Source organism: Brassica napus, chromosome A9 (genome assembly GCF_020379485.1).
Source record: "Brassica napus cultivar Da-Ae chromosome A9, Da-Ae, whole genome shotgun sequence".
Classification (NCBI taxonomy): domain Eukaryota; kingdom Viridiplantae; phylum Streptophyta; class Magnoliopsida; order Brassicales; family Brassicaceae; genus Brassica; species Brassica napus.
Window position 1 is genome coordinate 39,329,874 of NC_063442.1, and position 16,331 is coordinate 39,346,204.

The 16,331-nt window shown below is 34.7% G+C and overlaps 3 protein-coding genes across 3 annotated transcripts; 1 reads left to right on the forward strand and 2 right to left on the reverse strand.

Annotated features, from left to right (window-relative positions):
* Nucleotides 1-2,447: 2,447 nt before the first annotated feature.
* Nucleotides 2,448-3,182, reverse strand: LOC125578222. The gene has a single exon (XM_048740564.1). It carries the CDS (start codon nucleotides 3,180-3,182, stop codon nucleotides 2,448-2,450), a length of 735 nt encoding a protein of 244 aa, XP_048596521.1.
* A 3,890-nt stretch (nucleotides 3,183-7,072) lies between these two features.
* Nucleotides 7,073-8,005, forward strand: LOC106369565. The gene has a single exon (XM_013809702.2). The coding sequence runs from the start codon at nucleotides 7,073-7,075 to the stop codon at nucleotides 8,003-8,005; it is 933 nt and encodes a 310-aa protein (XP_013665156.2).
* A 421-nt stretch (nucleotides 8,006-8,426) lies between these two features.
* Nucleotides 8,427-10,801, reverse strand: LOC106370266 (cytochrome P450 708A2). Its single transcript, XM_013810306.3, has 8 exons — nucleotides 10,483-10,801; nucleotides 10,072-10,396; nucleotides 9,833-9,985; nucleotides 9,500-9,748; nucleotides 9,321-9,413; nucleotides 9,164-9,242; nucleotides 8,957-9,063; nucleotides 8,427-8,870 (listed from the first exon to the last, which is right to left on the reverse strand). The coding sequence occupies exons 1-8, from the start codon at nucleotides 10,695-10,697 to the stop codon at nucleotides 8,643-8,645; spliced, it is 1,449 nt and encodes a 482-aa protein (XP_013665760.2). The 5' UTR covers nucleotides 10,698-10,801; the 3' UTR covers nucleotides 8,427-8,642.
* Between the last annotated feature and the right edge of the window lie 5,530 nt (nucleotides 10,802-16,331).

The window sequence follows — 16,331 nt, forward strand, 5'->3', positions numbered from 1 at the left end:
CATCTGGCTTGTGTCCACACCACTTCTCTATAGGAGTGACATCTTCTTCTATTGCCTTTGATGGCAGACGGTTTTGAAGATATGAGGCAGTGTATACCGCTTCTGCCCATAACTTGAGCGGTAAGTCTTGTTCTGCCAACATAGATCTAGCCATCTCCACCAAGGTCCTATTCATGCGCTCCGCTGCACCATTTTGTTGCGGTGAATAAGGCAAGGTGACTTGCTTATTGATTCCTTCTTCTTCACAGAACCGGTTGAATTCTCGTGAAGTGAACTCACCACCTCCATCTGATCTCAGTGTCTTGATGGTACAATCCGACTGCTTCTCCACCATTGCTTTGAACTTCTTGAACAGTGAGAATGTCTCTGACTTTTGCTTCATGAAGTATACCCAACACATGTGAGTATGATCATCCAAGAATAGCAAAAAGTATCGGCTTCCATCAACAGACTGGTGCTGCATCGGCCCACATACATCCGTATGTACAATCTCAAGCTTCTCTCTTGTCTTAGTTTGAGATTCCTTTGGGAAGCTTTTGCGTGATTGCTTTCCAAGTCTACACGCCTCACATGCTTCCTTCTTGACTTTAAACTTTGGTAATCCCTTTACCAAGTCTTTGTCTTGCATTTGTTGCAACCTTTTGTCGCCTACATGACCAAGTCTCTTGTGCCATGTCTCCATCTTTCCTTGCTCACTAGCGCTCAAGGCCTCTTCTACCTGAGCCGAACTCATCCTGATTCGATAGCTTTTGTGAGTCATTGGGATATCCATTATCCTCCTTCCTTTTGCATCATCTATGATGCATCTCTTCTCTTGGAAACTCACCCGGTATCCGCTTGAAACAATTTGTGGAACACTCAACAAATTTTTTGCCAAACCCGGAACCAAGAATACATTTCTGATGGTCTTCTTGCCACCTTTAGTCATGACGGTAATGTCTCCTTTACCGGCTGTCATGACTGTGCTTCCATTTCCAATCTTTATTGGAACCTTGATACTCCTATCAAGCTTTGAGAAGTAACTCTCCTCCTTTGTCATATGATTAGTTGCTCCACTGTCTACTAACCAGACATCTTCCATCACTGTTGTTGCTGCTTCGCTCGCACTGAACAACATGTGATCTTCATTTGAATCTTCTTCGAGACTCACATGTGCCTTCTCTTTCTTCTTTGAGTAGCACTGATTTGCAAAGTGGCCTAACTTGCCACAATTGTAACACTCCTTGTTACTTTTGTGATCCTTCTTTGGATCTTCCTTCTTCTGTTTCCTCCAACACTCGCTCTCATTGTGGTTGTTTCTCTTGCAGAAACCGCACCACTTCTTGCCTCCTTGGCGCTTTGAGTTGTCTTGTGTAACACCAGAATTTTTGTGTTTAACACGAGCATCGAATGCTCCTTCACTGGTGCTTTCTTCTCTTGCAGCCAGCCTTGCTTCATGAGCCTTCAAAATCCCGATCAACTCTGTCATCTTTGTTGAAGTCAAATCGCTTGTTTGCTCCAACACACTGACTATGCTATCGAACTTGGCTGGGAGAGAGATGAGTATCTTTTGTATGAGTTGAACATCTGACTTCTGTTCACCATGATAAGTTAATTGATTTGCCAATTCAACTATCTTATCTGTGAAGACCTTAATGTCTTCATTCTCATACATCTTCAGATTCTCATACTCCCTTCGCAATGTTTGAAGTTTAATCAAACGAACTTGAGGAGAGCCTTCATACTCCTCCTTCAATGCATCCCACGCCTCTTTGGATGTTGATGCTGCTGCAATCCGTGAGAATATATGATCCGATACAGCAGTTTGCAAGATTTGCAAAGCCAATGTATCGTTCATCATCGCTTCTTCTCTAAGCGATCTTGCCCTTGCTGTTTCAGGGGTTTCATCCACTTGTGCTGGTGGGGCTGCTACGCCTTCTTCAACCACAGACCATAACTTCCTGGTCTTGAGAATGGTTGTCATCTTGATGCTCCAGAAGTCGTACTTCTCTCCATCAAATATGGGGATTACTTGATTCTTCATCGTTTCGAGTGATTCCGAAATCGTATGACAAAATCCTCTAGCCTCCTTTTCTCCACGCCAAGTGTTTCTCTTACTAGTGCTTTTTCCTTTGTCCTCTCAAACGTAAAGCTCTGATACCATGTTAATCTTTTACCAACCGCTTGTGTTACACAACGATCACAATGTGTTACACACGAGTTCGAGAGAAAGAATAAGATAGACGTTTCAGGCTTATAAACTTTTCTGAAAATACTTTTGTATTATTGAGATTCGGTTATTTAGTTTACAACAGATGATTGATCTTTATATAGAGATCGAATCAATACAAGTATAAGAGACACAACTCTTTATACTAAAGGACACAACTTGAAGAGTTACAACTCTTTGTGTAATAACATAAATAACTAACTTATGTAAATGTATTAAGGAGAGATTAGATTATAGTTTAACACAAACACGCCCTTATCCTCTCGTCGCAGCTCAAAGCGCTCCACCACCCGCGCGTGGGACCACGCGCCACCGTCATCCTCCCTCTCTCCGCCACGTCAGTCCAAAATTCCACCCGACGCCGTCGTCGCGAATCGCCTGAATCCCGAATATCGTCGGATCCGTTCAGGCCTTGGAGAAACCCAGCGACGTCGCAGCTCAGAACGGTAACTCCGTCGCCGTCGATTCGAAACACAGGGTTTCCCGCCAAATTCGGCGTCGTCGAAGGAACGTAGAAGTTCTCGTAGACGGGGACGAGAACCGGAGCGAACTCCATGAACTTTTTAACGAGCGACAAAGCCTCCGCGTCGGACCCGGGTCGGGTTCCCCAAGAATCGACCCAGAATCCGTTTCTGACGACGAGTTTGGAGACATGAAGAAGAGGGAGATTGAAGAGGAGGAGGAGGTTATTCCGGGTCGACCCGGATCGCCAGTTGGGGAACTTGGTACCCACGGGAAGACCCGTCTGAAGGATCGAACGGAGATCAAGAGGGAAGGAGATGCCAATAGAAGATTCAACGGCTGAGATCTCTTGATTGGTGAGCCCAGGTGAAACATCGAGACCGGTTAGAGATTTCAAATGGTTAATCGTGGTTTTGCAGTAAACCGGTATCGGAGGCTTAACAGAGGATCGAATAGGATCGGTAGTTATGTAACTGAGAGGGCTGATTATTCCGGGAAGACGATGATTCATCTTTTGTACTAAGCTGAAACTAGTCAAGACAAGAGATGTGTTATTTATAAGCAAGAGAGAATCAAATCTAATGTCTTGACAAAATTGAGTGGATGATTATGGAAAGTTACGTTAATTGGAAACAGTGATTTTCTATCATACGACGAAGTGAATAAGAGGAAACTAAATCGTGTTTATGTTTATTAAAGGTAAAGATAAATGCGTGTGAATCTTACAGCTATTTAGTTAATGATCTATATTAAATTATTAAATAAATATTTTGACATTTAAAAATGAAATAGTTACCTTTTTCAACACACCCAAACATGTGTAGATGGATTCATTAATATACTTGAAACAAAGTTTTTTTGATCAATTATTTTAAAGCTGTAAGTCTGTAACTGTTATTATTCCCCAAAGAAATGTATTGTATTTTTTTTAATCCAGAAGATCCAAAGTTGAATTTTTTTTGTCAGCAAGATCCAAAGTTGAATATTTAGAAGAAATTATGGGAAATGACCAATTGAGCAAGTAGGTATGGTCAAAATATCTTGACTAAAAACTTAATTAAGCTGACTCTGAATCAAGACCGATTCTGAAATTTAAAGAGCCATAGACGATTTATGAAAGATTTTAACTAATTTCTCCTTTTTACAAATTTAGGGATACAAATTTTTTTTTGAAGAGCCTATATCAATTTTTCTTCAAAAAATTTGGAGCCTTAGACCATTGTTTCATTTGGATTTGTCCAGGACGGATCTTTAATCCGAATTGAAAGTTTCTAACTGGTTTGTCTCTAGATTGATATACAAAAAGAACTAGTATTAAATTAGATTTAAGGTGAAAACTGATGAATAGTTAAAAATCTCTTAAAAGTTCATTGTTGTATTTGTACTAATGTATACACAAAATCTTGAACCTGAATAGATTTAGTTAAATTCGGTCAATCCAATTATTTTTTACCTATTTGAAAATACATACTTAGAATAACTTTAAATAGTTTGAATATAAAATATTTGTTATTTTTAGGTATAATAACCAACTAAACCATAAAAAAATTTAAAAATATTTGAGTAGTTTTAAATCAATTAATTTTAAAAAATAAATAAAAAGTTATTAAAAAGTAGGACATAATGTTTTATAGTGTTTAGACACATGATCATTTGTTGTGTTGTTTTAAAACAGATTTAGTAATCTAATATTATCTTCCATACTTAGAATATTGAATTTAACTATATAGTAGAGAGTATATTTAATTTCAAAACTTACAAAAAGATTTAGTCTTTAATAATGATTCTGTTTTAATAAGAGAGATATAAATATCCAACATCCAACAAGTATTCATATAAAAAACTGGTCTCAAACAAATGAATGTAACTGACCTAAAATAAATAAATACTTAAATGGATTTTATGATATTAAAATATTTAGAAATTAAAAATTGATATAAATCAAAACAAATATTTGACTACTTTTTCGAAGAAATGTCCTCAAAAGACTTTATATTTTGAAGATTGCTATGTCACCTAGTTTAATTAATAGAATAATTTTTGCGACGTAAGAAAAAAAATTATTTGAGAAACTTACCTTTAAAAGTATTTATAACTCATGATCTTTAAAGCTAAAAATGCATAAAATAAATTGAAGTGTAATTGGCCGATAATTACGCATAATGGATTCGTCTCTTCACTTTATCATGTATTTTCTCCTTTGTATCAATTCTATTAAATCTCACAACGAAATATTAAAAAATATCATATTAGTTAGATTCTTTTTTTTTTCTTGGTAAAATACAGATTTAGATTCTTTGGAAGACAATACAACCAATATGCTGATTTTACTGCCAAATTTCTTGTTCTACTTAAATGTAGTATCCCTTCTTGATTAACACCAATGGCAAAATGCCATCAGGAAATGGGCCCTTTCCTTATCTTGTCTGTCTAAGCAGAACCGGTTAGGTTGGAGCCTTCTTAGAGGCTTAGTTGTAGGCGTGCAAATTTTAATCAATGGAAGTTTATTTGAGCCAAAATCCTTTTGAGTCTGATTAGGTAGGATTACAGACAGATTACTAAAAGTTAATCTTCCTTTCTAGATTTTATTTGTTTATTTATTTGAAAGATTCGATGTGTTTAGCTTTTGGTATCCAAAATATTTGTCATTGGAGACAGAATGTGTCGGCTTTGAGTCTCATGGGCTGGTTTTGTCTTATGTTTATATGTGACCTCGCTTTTGTAGCAGAAGCGGGGATATGCTACATAATAGACTGTTTTTGTGATGCTCAAACAAAAATACTGGTTTTTTTTTGAAACATTCTACATAATAGACTGTAAAACATGTAAATTTGTCATTTTTAGATAATTAGTAACGCTCCGGCTGTTTAAGGCTTATAGGGTTTCCATTACCTTTTTTTTTGTCTCAGAAAATAGGGTTTCCATGACCATTAACTTGGTATGTGGATTTATTTTGTGTTTTGGCCGGTGCGTTAATTTTTGAAGCTCAAAAAACTGATTTTTGATTGTGTCATCACAATATGATATTTTCCGTGTTTTGGTCTTACTTGCACATTATCATATCATCTCGCGATAGATTACTCATCATTTGAATACTCCAACTTAAGAATGTTTAATTCTGAAGTTCTATAAACAAATGACCAAAGATATGCACATTTTAATGATATATGTAGTCAAATCAATTCTACTAAATTTTTTTTATTATATACCACAAATCGAGATGTTACAATTCACCTCATTTCACATAGTGCACCATCTTCGTTGCCCAAGATTGTCACGTCAGAGTAAGCCTGCCTACACCAACTCCATACTCATCTTGGTTTGGTTTTGATACTACTTATAACACTCTGATCGTCGACTAAGGGATCTCTCATGCTCGTTCACTCAACCCGTTCACTCAACCCGTGAAACCTACTATAAGTGATGGCTGATGTATTAATTATTTTAGATTTTGTATTCATAAAATATTCAAAAATAAATAAAATTATCTAAAAATAGCTATAACCCCTCAATATTTGAAATACATACCATTTTGCCGCTCAAATATCCAACTCGAATCAAATTTCATGTTAATTTATGTATTCAAAGATCCAAACTGAAATTTATAAACACTTGAATATAACTTAAATTCCTAACTCCAAAAATCTAAAATCCGAACAGAACCGGACGCTCACCTCTATTTTGAAACACTGATGTGTAGTTTATATAAAAAAAAATACATACCACATTGGATATTTTGGCAACTCTAAAATAAAATTTTTCACAAAAACTTAAAATTAATAAAATAATATTATAAAAATATAACAAATATGAAAAGCTTTAAATTTTACCAAAAATAAAAATGAAAATGTTTAACAAAATAAATGTTTAAATTAGAAAATATAGAAAATCTGCTCATGATCTAGTTTGTATTTTGAAAGAGACTCGTCGTTTTGTAAAAGGTTAAAAAAGCATTGATCGTCGTAACAATATGTATTAGGCGTTTCCGAAATGAAGCCCACTAGCCCAATAAAATTTGATCCCAACATAAACCTATCCGAAACCTTAGCGGATCCGATCTCCGAGAAGACAAGGACAGTGACATTACAGAACGGCTGCGACGAAGACCAAAAAGAGGATCTTACGTTGAACCTGCTAGAGAATGCATTATCATCGAGGGCGACACTTGGTCGGTTCCTAGCTTGAGAAGCTGGTCGGATGGTCTCTGCGGTTCTTAGCTCGAGGAAGCTTGTCGGATCTTAGCTTGAAGCTTGTCGGATCTTCGCTTGAATCTGGTCGGATCTTAGCTTGAATCTGGTCGGGGTCTCTTCTGTTCGTAGCTTGAAGAAGCTTGTCAGATGTTAGCTTGAGGAAGCTTGTCGGATCGTAGCTTGAAGCTGGTCGGATCTCTGCGGTTCTAGCATGATCGATCCTGTGATGATGGTTGATGACGGAGGAAAGTTTAAGGAAGATAAGAAGATGAATGTTGAAGAATCTGGAGAAACATGGAGCAACATGGTTCTGAAAAAGCTTCTTCGTCCAGCAAGGTACTTCGACCCTCCCGACGAAGCTGGTTCAATGACTGATTCCTCTTGTGATAGCTGTGGGGAGCAAGATGATGAAAATCCCTCTAGGAAGCGTTGCTTTATATGCGCTAGTTTCGAGCATGTCGGGGAACAGTGTTCAATGGGACACGACTCTTGTCCTAACGACGGGTCCGTTTGCTTAAGATGCGGAGACATGGGACATGATATGTCTTTGTGCAAGTACGAATACTCCGAGGATGATCTCAAGGATGTGCGATGTTATGTCTGTAAAAGCTTTGGCCACATGTGCTGCGGCGAGTTGATCTCGTCGTCATCGTGGGCAGTGTCTTGCTACAAGTGTGGTAAACTGGGTCATGTCGGGCTGGGGTGTGGTAGACACTACGAGGAGCCTCCCACGTGTTGGGGGAAAAGGCATTGTTCGAGTAGATTAGCTGAGAAGAAAAGGAGACGTCTTACGAAGGCTCTTGCTACTTCTGCGGCCATTAGGGATAGGCTTGAGAAGAAGAAGCAGGTGATACTGGAACAACAACAACATCAGCAGCATTCCACTCTTGATGAATCCAACGGGAATGTTGAGAAGAGTGATGGAAACTTTGAAGAGGGTTCTACTTCCCACGGGAAGAAGAATGATGGAAACTCGGAACAGCATTGTACTCTTGATGGGAAGACGAAGAAGGATAAAGTTGAGTCGGAACAGAAGGTTAGTAAAGAAGAAGAGGAAGATGAATCAAATGATTGGATAACAGAGGGTTTGGTCTTTGGAAAGCATCAGAAGGCTGAGTTCTCCCATTACACCATCAGGTCATAACCATAGAGATTCACAGTGTAGTGGGCATCTCTCGGATCTTCCAACTTCAAGGTGGCTGGCTGCTTTATTATCCTCATACATTGTCAGCAGCACATATATGGTCATGTACCTTCAAGATAGTGTTGTTTTGTTTATTTTCTTAGACAAGTAGTTTGTGTCTGTCAGTCCTCATTTGTTAAGTGATATGTTTTTGTTCTAATTTATGAAAGATAGGTTTTGATGTCAATGCAAGGCGTTGATTGCCTTTAGGTCGGTTTCATCAAAGCCCGACATTTAAGATAGACTCCTCCTCGAGTAGTGGTGCCCAACAATGGTAACTGGGCGAGGTGTTATTTCTAAGTGACTTTAAACTAAAGTTAAGTGAATGAATTAGTTATTGTAAAAGGAGAATGCTAAAGTCAACCAAAACAATAACAACATATTTCATTAAAAATGTTTAAATTTTATAAACCAAGAGCAATGGAGCTTACAAATTCTAAGAATCTTTAGAGTCCATCTACCAATAATCCCAGAAAGATTCGTACATTCCTCGGGACTATTCGTTATTTGCATTAAGAAGGAAATTAAAAAGCATGAAAGGAGAATTGGAATATATTATTATGATCTGATTTTTCAGGTATGGAACTGCAGCGTTCACCTAGCTGGGAGACTTGGGGGAGATGTTTATAACCAGGTCCTTGGTGAAGAAAGGAAATGGTACCCGACATATCTCACATTCTTGGACCACCGAGAAATCGTAAGTGGTTACAAAATGATGAATGAAGACTGCCAAGTGAAGTCTCGCTAAATCTGATCCTATACACTGTCTTGCTCCACCTCCAAACACCATCAATGTTTTAGACCCTGGCGACTGCAAATCTTTCCCCTGCCATACAAATTAAGCTCTAGTAAATGATTCTTGTTCTAATTTAATGGTGTGGTAGAGATACAATAACTATATAAAATTAATACCTCCCATCTCCATGGATTAAACTCCAATGGATTCTCATAGATTTCAGAATTATAGTGAACCACTGAAGGTGCAACGGCCACTATCCAACCCGCTGGAATCGTGTATCCTGCATATTTACAAATATTTCCCCCCATATTTCAACTTCTGATCAATATTTTGGAGAATGGATATATGAGTAGTTGTGGTTCACTTTACTACTAACTTGCCTTTGACTTCGACATCTTTCACAGCCTTTCTAAAGATTATGGTTCCCAAGTTTGCCAGCCGAAGCGACTCGTAGATAACCTGCACACGATCCGTAGACATCATATAAATGGACATATCCCAATTTCCCTGCTTGGTACTAAAAAGGAATTTTCTTACCATGCGGGTGAAAGGCATGCAGTTTTTATACTCATCCCAGCCAAGTCCTGGTTCTTTATCGTCTCTCTTTTGTACAATCGCCTCATGCTCTCTCTAAAAAAAATGATATAGGAAAGACAATCGAAATTACTATATCTTCTCGGCCTATAAGTCTATAACATGAGTATATTATTAATTACCTTCAACTCCGTAAGCACTCTTGGGTTTTTTGAGATAAAGTTGACGGTTAAAGCGGTAGCGTAAGAAGTGGAATCTCTAGAGACGAATCCAATATTTAATAGTAGGCTTACAATAGACTCTTTGTAAAAAATGCTCCCTTCTTTCTTCATCTCCTCTAGCAATGTATCGAGGAAGTCTCCTTGTTTCTCTATTGAATCTTTCCTCTTCTCCAGAGCTTCATTAATTATCTTGACTGCTTCTTTTCGTGCCTGAATACAAACTAATTGGGTAAGTTCGTACACAAGTAGTTACTAATATAGGAAAATTGGAAAACTCAAGAAAATTTCTCTCACCCTAAGGACTTTGTAGACAGTCTTCCAGGTAGTGAGCGCGAAAGGTGACTGAAACCACTCAATATTGAAAGTTTTGAAATGATCTATAAGCTTTTCTTGAGTTTCTGGTTTTAGATTACTAATCATCTGCGGTGTTATGTACGATACTATCAACTACAAAAGGAAGAGAAAAATTAGATTCAGAAATTGAAATTCGTTAAAAGAAAAAAAAAACTAATTAATTAAGATGTGTAGCTTACGTTTGAAGCAGCATGCCTAAGGTTGAAAGCGCCCTGGGTAGCCTTCCATCTAAGATGCTCGCGGGTGGTCCGGTTCATAAATCCTATCAGCTTTCGCTTCAAACCTTCCGAGCCAATGAGATGCATAGTGGCATGTTTGATATGTCTGTGTATGTCTCCTGTCTTGAAAAACACATTGTCTTTTCCAAGTACCTTGACAAAAATATCCGGATAGCTTTGTATAAAAGACTGGTTCTCCTGCCGGAAAATCTCGTAGATAACATCTGCGTCCGTCGAAATCACTGTCCTAGAGCCCAAAATGTTGGTCCGAAACAATGGCCCGTACCTGGAAACATTCATACACACGCAAACTTAAGATTTAAGGAAAGTGACTAAGAAAGCATCTAAAGAGGGATTAAAAACACGTTTGACCTTAGCATCCTCTTCTGGAAAAAGGGTGGGATCTCGAGTAATCCAGAAGACCTAAAGAATTCAAACGTCTCTCCGATGATTGGAAAACCCATTGACCCCGGCGGTAGCTTGCCACTGCCCTTGGAGTTTGGGTTCGACCATTGCCACAACCACTGGCTGATCTTCACAACCACTAAGGCGATGATCACATACACAACGTTCCACGTGAAACTCATCCCTCTGAAGTTTAGATGTTTTGCCCTCCCTACAACTTTGTCTTAGATTATATAAACAAATATATGTCTATGGTTTTAGTTTGGTGCCGAGAACTTTCCCAGGTTAGCTTGTAATAAAGTTACTACTGAGAGCGGCAGATAAATACTTAAAAATATTATTTCTTTTATATAAATAAATTTTTATATTATATTATTTATTTAAATATGAATCCATGTTTAGTTAAAATTTCATAAATTTGATTTTGCCCAAGATTTTTAGATTTGTCGATTAAACCTAGATTTTGTAGTTTTCACCATATAATATGTTACTTTGTACATGTGACCTTATGAATCATATACATCGTAATGTCAGTGTCATATTCTCAAACTTAATATGTTTTCACCATTTACCCCATGCTTGTGTAAATGACAAACATTTTTCCTGATTTGTAAAAAGATATTTCAAGTCGCAACTAGATTTTTGAACCGCGCTTCGAAAATGCATAGTTTTTCTTAATTATAGACAAAGTTTGATATGATATGAATTAGTATTGTGGAATTGTTATACATGATTATGTTATATAGTTGTATTATATCGAATAATAAAATTATATAATTTATGAGTTAGTTTATTTAAAATTTGTAGGTACACTCTTATGTAACTCTTTCTTAGCTTTGAACAATATTTTACCTAGATTTTTAAAATTAAACAAAAACTGACTTGAAAGTATAGGTTCGGTTCAGACCCGGATCCAGGACAAAATACATATTAGGTATATTCTGGACCTGTGTGTTTCGGTTCGGGTCTGGATCCTACCCGATCAGGAATCCAAAGTACCCGAATTTTTGTGGGCATCATAGGTATATTTGGGTATTTTAGAAATGTTTTTGATATTATGTATATTCTTTTAAATTTTGGGTTTGGATTTTGGTTTTAGTTTCGGGTTTCGGGTAAACTTTCATTTTTTAAAAATACGTTTCTGGTGTTCAGATAAATTTTACGTATTTTCAGTTTCTCAAGTTAGATTTGGGTAAAATTTCAAATTTTTTGGGTGTTTTAATATTTCCGAGTATTTGTGTGGAGTTTCAGGTTTTTTTTTGAATCCTAAATACCCGTAACAACCAAATATATAAATCTTCTTAAGAAATATCACATGATTTTTCTATCTTTTGTATGACAAAGATACTTTTACTGAAATATTATCTTTTACCAAAAATTAGTGGTATCTTTCGTAAATCATATGAAAAAGTAAAATTTATTTCATATAGTTATTTTATTAATAGATTAGATTTCAACAATTTTCATTTTAGTTAACTTAAGAAGATATTTGAAGGAGTGTAGATATATTGTGAATAGTATAACTTATATATTTAAAAGTAGTAAGATTTACGTTCTAAAATAATAAAATCATATAATTATTATCATTAACTACATTTTTGATTAAAAATAAATAAATAATATGCTATATGTTGGTAAATCATTCCCCGAAGAAAGAATGTGAAAGCCCCAATGACCACATGCATGAAAATCTGGTGTGGTGCAGATTCGAATTCAGATCCCTTTAGAGATCCACAAAACACCTTTACCACCCGACCATATAACGTGATATATGTTTATCGTTAGAATAGCTTGTTAGGCTATTCAAACTTTGAAAATGTAATCAAAATCCTCTCATTTTTATTCTAGATCATTTTGGATCCTTTACACTGGAAATAATTTGAATGGTTAGTCATTATTGATAAACGTATGAATTATAATTATATATATTGGTATAATTAGGGTATAAGAAGTAATTCATATATCTATGTAAAATGATTTTATAAAGATGAAACTTGGTGAAATGTTTTTATAAAGAAAATATTTGGCGGGACGCAGCACCGCCACCAACTTGGCGAGACTTGACTGAATCTCGGAAAAAAAACTGGAGAGCTCCGATTCAGACGAGGAAGGATCATATCGGTGGAACCAACCGAACACCACTCTCACTGCCACAGAACAACGAAGAAGACATGAGAGAGACGAAGATGAACGCAGAGAAATGCGGTCTGGCACATCACACATAATTATCTTCATTAAAAAATCATTTTTTTCTTTAACTTGTTCTCCATAAAAATCACATCACACATAATTATCTTCATCTATTATTATTATTACTTTTTATTGTAATAAAAGTGTGTTTTCAAACCACATATTTTAGATTAGGTAGCTACCCGCACTTTATGCGAGAGAAATAATGAATTATGTTAACACTTATAAAATATATTTATATTTATCAGAAATAAATTTTAATAATGGTAAATAGTATGTTTTAGTCTTTTAGATGATGCAAAAATTATTTTGAATACAAAAAAATTAATCCAATATAAGAAATCAATTAGATATGATAATGACTTGTACCAGAAATTTATTTTATCCTTGCTTCTTAATCTAAAGATTCTAAAGAACATAATTAATCTAATAATTTGGTAAACTAGAGGTTATGAATCAATGTTTTCAAACTACTTAAAACTTGGAATCATATCATGTAATGCAATAATTTAATATTTCAATTTGAACTCTATATTTTTTGTAAAAAATCCATTAGTAAAACAAGTCTAGTGATAAGATTAGATTATATGATAATTTATTATAATGTCTTATGTTAATTTTAATGAGAAGTTTATGAATTAAAAATATTCGTAATTAAATTATTTATTTTCCTTTTCTTTTTATTTTAAATATATGTATATGTTTAATTAAAAAAGTTTTAAATCTCAGAACTCTTTTATAAAGAAAAATTATTTGTAAAAATTATAGTAATTTATCATTTATATTATATGATTTCAAAAAATAAATTATGATCATTTAATAAGTAAAATCTTGATTCTTTTTTCTAAATGACTCATAAATTATCTTATCATCAATTTTTGGTCTGGAAAGTGTTTTCAAAATTTAGATATTATTAATAAATATTTGTTGATGAAAATCTTTATTATATATTTTTGATATTTTCACTTTTTTATAATTAAAAACAGTAAGTTTTTTTTTGAATTTATATGAATGTGTCTTCATGAGTCTTTTTATGCTGATGACAAAAAAAAGATAATTTTCATCAATATTTTTATTTGCAAATTTCTTATGTTTGTATTTTAAGCTAAACAAATATGTTTTCATGATCAAAATAGTTTATTTTTGATATATCTATGAATGAAAAATATAAACGGTTCGGTAAAAATATTTGAAGGATAATACTAATCCAATATATTATCCTTTAATATTTTTAAATGAAGGTATTTTTTTCAAGTTTTCAATAAGTTTTTTGTTTCAAGTAAATTAATTTTAGTTAGTCCATGTCATCATTTTTCTTGATCCATGAAATCAGTCAAATATATAATATAAAATTTGCACATGTTCATTAATTGTTTTTTGTTTTGTTAATTGGTTGAGATGTCTAGTTAATCTCTCCTAGTTAATTAATAACAAAACCACATAATGGTGACAAAATAAGCACATGTTACAGTAATACATGTAGACTGATACACAAATCTTTTAATTTATGTAAACTTAATATACAATTATATACGCATGTGGATATGATCTTTTAGAATAATCTATCATGCAAAAAAATAGACAACTAGCTAACCTTATGACTAAAGCCGATTTTCCCGTTGGATGTGATTCAACCATAATTGTCTTACTCTTATTCCTCGTGTTGTTTATTATTCAATTTAGCTCATATGATTATTAACTTACATTATTGATTTTATATAATGATGTAGTTAGTTAAGAATGGTCTATTAAGAAATGCAAGTTGAAAAAAAACTGCATGTTTAGCAAAAAAAAAAATGCATGCTAATAAATCACAATAAGTTAGTTCTTATTTATCAGTTACATTGTCTTCTTATCTCCCAAATTTAATAAATTAAAGCCATTTGATGGTGATAGAACATCCACATGAACAACCGATACATACACCAGTACTGACATACACACTGGTGCAATTTTTTTTTTTTTCATATGAACGCATCGTATATCGTATATACTTATAATATGGTATTATTAGTTGTGAATAAAACTTTTTAATAACATTATATCATGACGATAGACAAACCACGTAACTTGATTCGTTTTTCTTTTTGAATTGCTATAAAGTTCGGGCCGAATCCCTAATTCCCTGGGCCCGAAACCACGTAATATTACTTGATTCGTTTTGTCGATCACTATTAGATTAATCCTCAATTAACTTCGTTTGACTACAAGGCTCATATGGTTTTTGTTTGACATTAATCTACAAGATTGATTGACTAGCCGTAATCTAGTTTCCTCTCGGGCACCAAAAGCGAGAAGCCTCTTTGGAATCCGTTTCACGGCGTCGGAGGCGTCTCCTCTCCTGGCGTCGGCCGTAGGCCTAGGCGTTTTATCCAGACTCTAACACCCGAATCGGAACCGACCCAAAAGTATAGATTCGGGTTCGATCTAGACTGAACTACCTATTGGGTATAATTATTTTGGACCGCGGATCTCGGTTCGGGTCCATATTCTATCTGAGATCCAATTGATTGGGTACCCGAAATACCTAAAACTTTTAGGAGGTGTTAGTGGGAGTTAGATTTATGATGATTGTTAGAATTTATAGAATCTAGTGTTATTGGTTTACACATTTTCACATTCTCATTAAAATCTAGTGTTATTGGTTTCATGGTTTAGTAATTCTATACACAATCTTTTGTTATTCAAAAAGTCTAGATTTTAATGATTCTTTAAATCTATTAAAGTTGATGTTATTGGGAGTTGTATTCTTCACCATTTAACTCATAATACAAGATTTTGAGAAAACTACTTATATACCTTAGATTCTTAGAATCATTATATCAATGTATTTTCATAGAATTTTACAATATACAAAACTCTCTATAACTCTTTCCAAATTTAAAAAATCTCTCAATTTTTAAAATCAACAAACTCTATATAAATCTTACTTCCACTAACACCCCCTTAGTATATTGGGTATATTTGGGTGTTTGGATATATTTTTGGTATTACGGATATTTTTTAAAAGTTTCGGGTTTGGGGTTTTGGGTAAATTTTTTTGATTTTCAAAAATATAATTCGGGTATTTAAATAAAATTTTGGGTATTTTTAGATTTTTGGATCAAACTTCATGTAAAAATTCGGGTATTTCGTGTTTTAGGGTATTATTTTGGATTTTTGGATATGGGTCTAGTTCGGGTACTTTAGGTCTAAAATACCGGAACCGAGCCAATCCGAAATATACCAGAAAATTACGGGAATGTTGCGGGTATATAAATTATAGACCCGAATTGGCCATGACCCGACAGAAACCGATCCGAACCCAAACAATTTTTTTTAAGTATCTAGTTAGATCCAAATGTCTAGTATCCGAAGAACCCAGATCCGACAAGAACCGACCTGAACCCGACCCAAGGATCCGAATGCCCAGGCCTACTCAGGCAGTGTCTCAGCTCGCAAAATGACATAGTTATTTAATTAAGTCACGATTCCTTGAGAAATGTTATCGAGAGGATTTTTGTTTACATCTTGATGCCTTTTAAAAAAAAAAATCTGCCTTACAAGACACAAATGGATATTGTACTTGCATGGGCTGGTTTACATAATTTTCTTTGGAAGTTCTATAGAACATATAATTTTCCTAG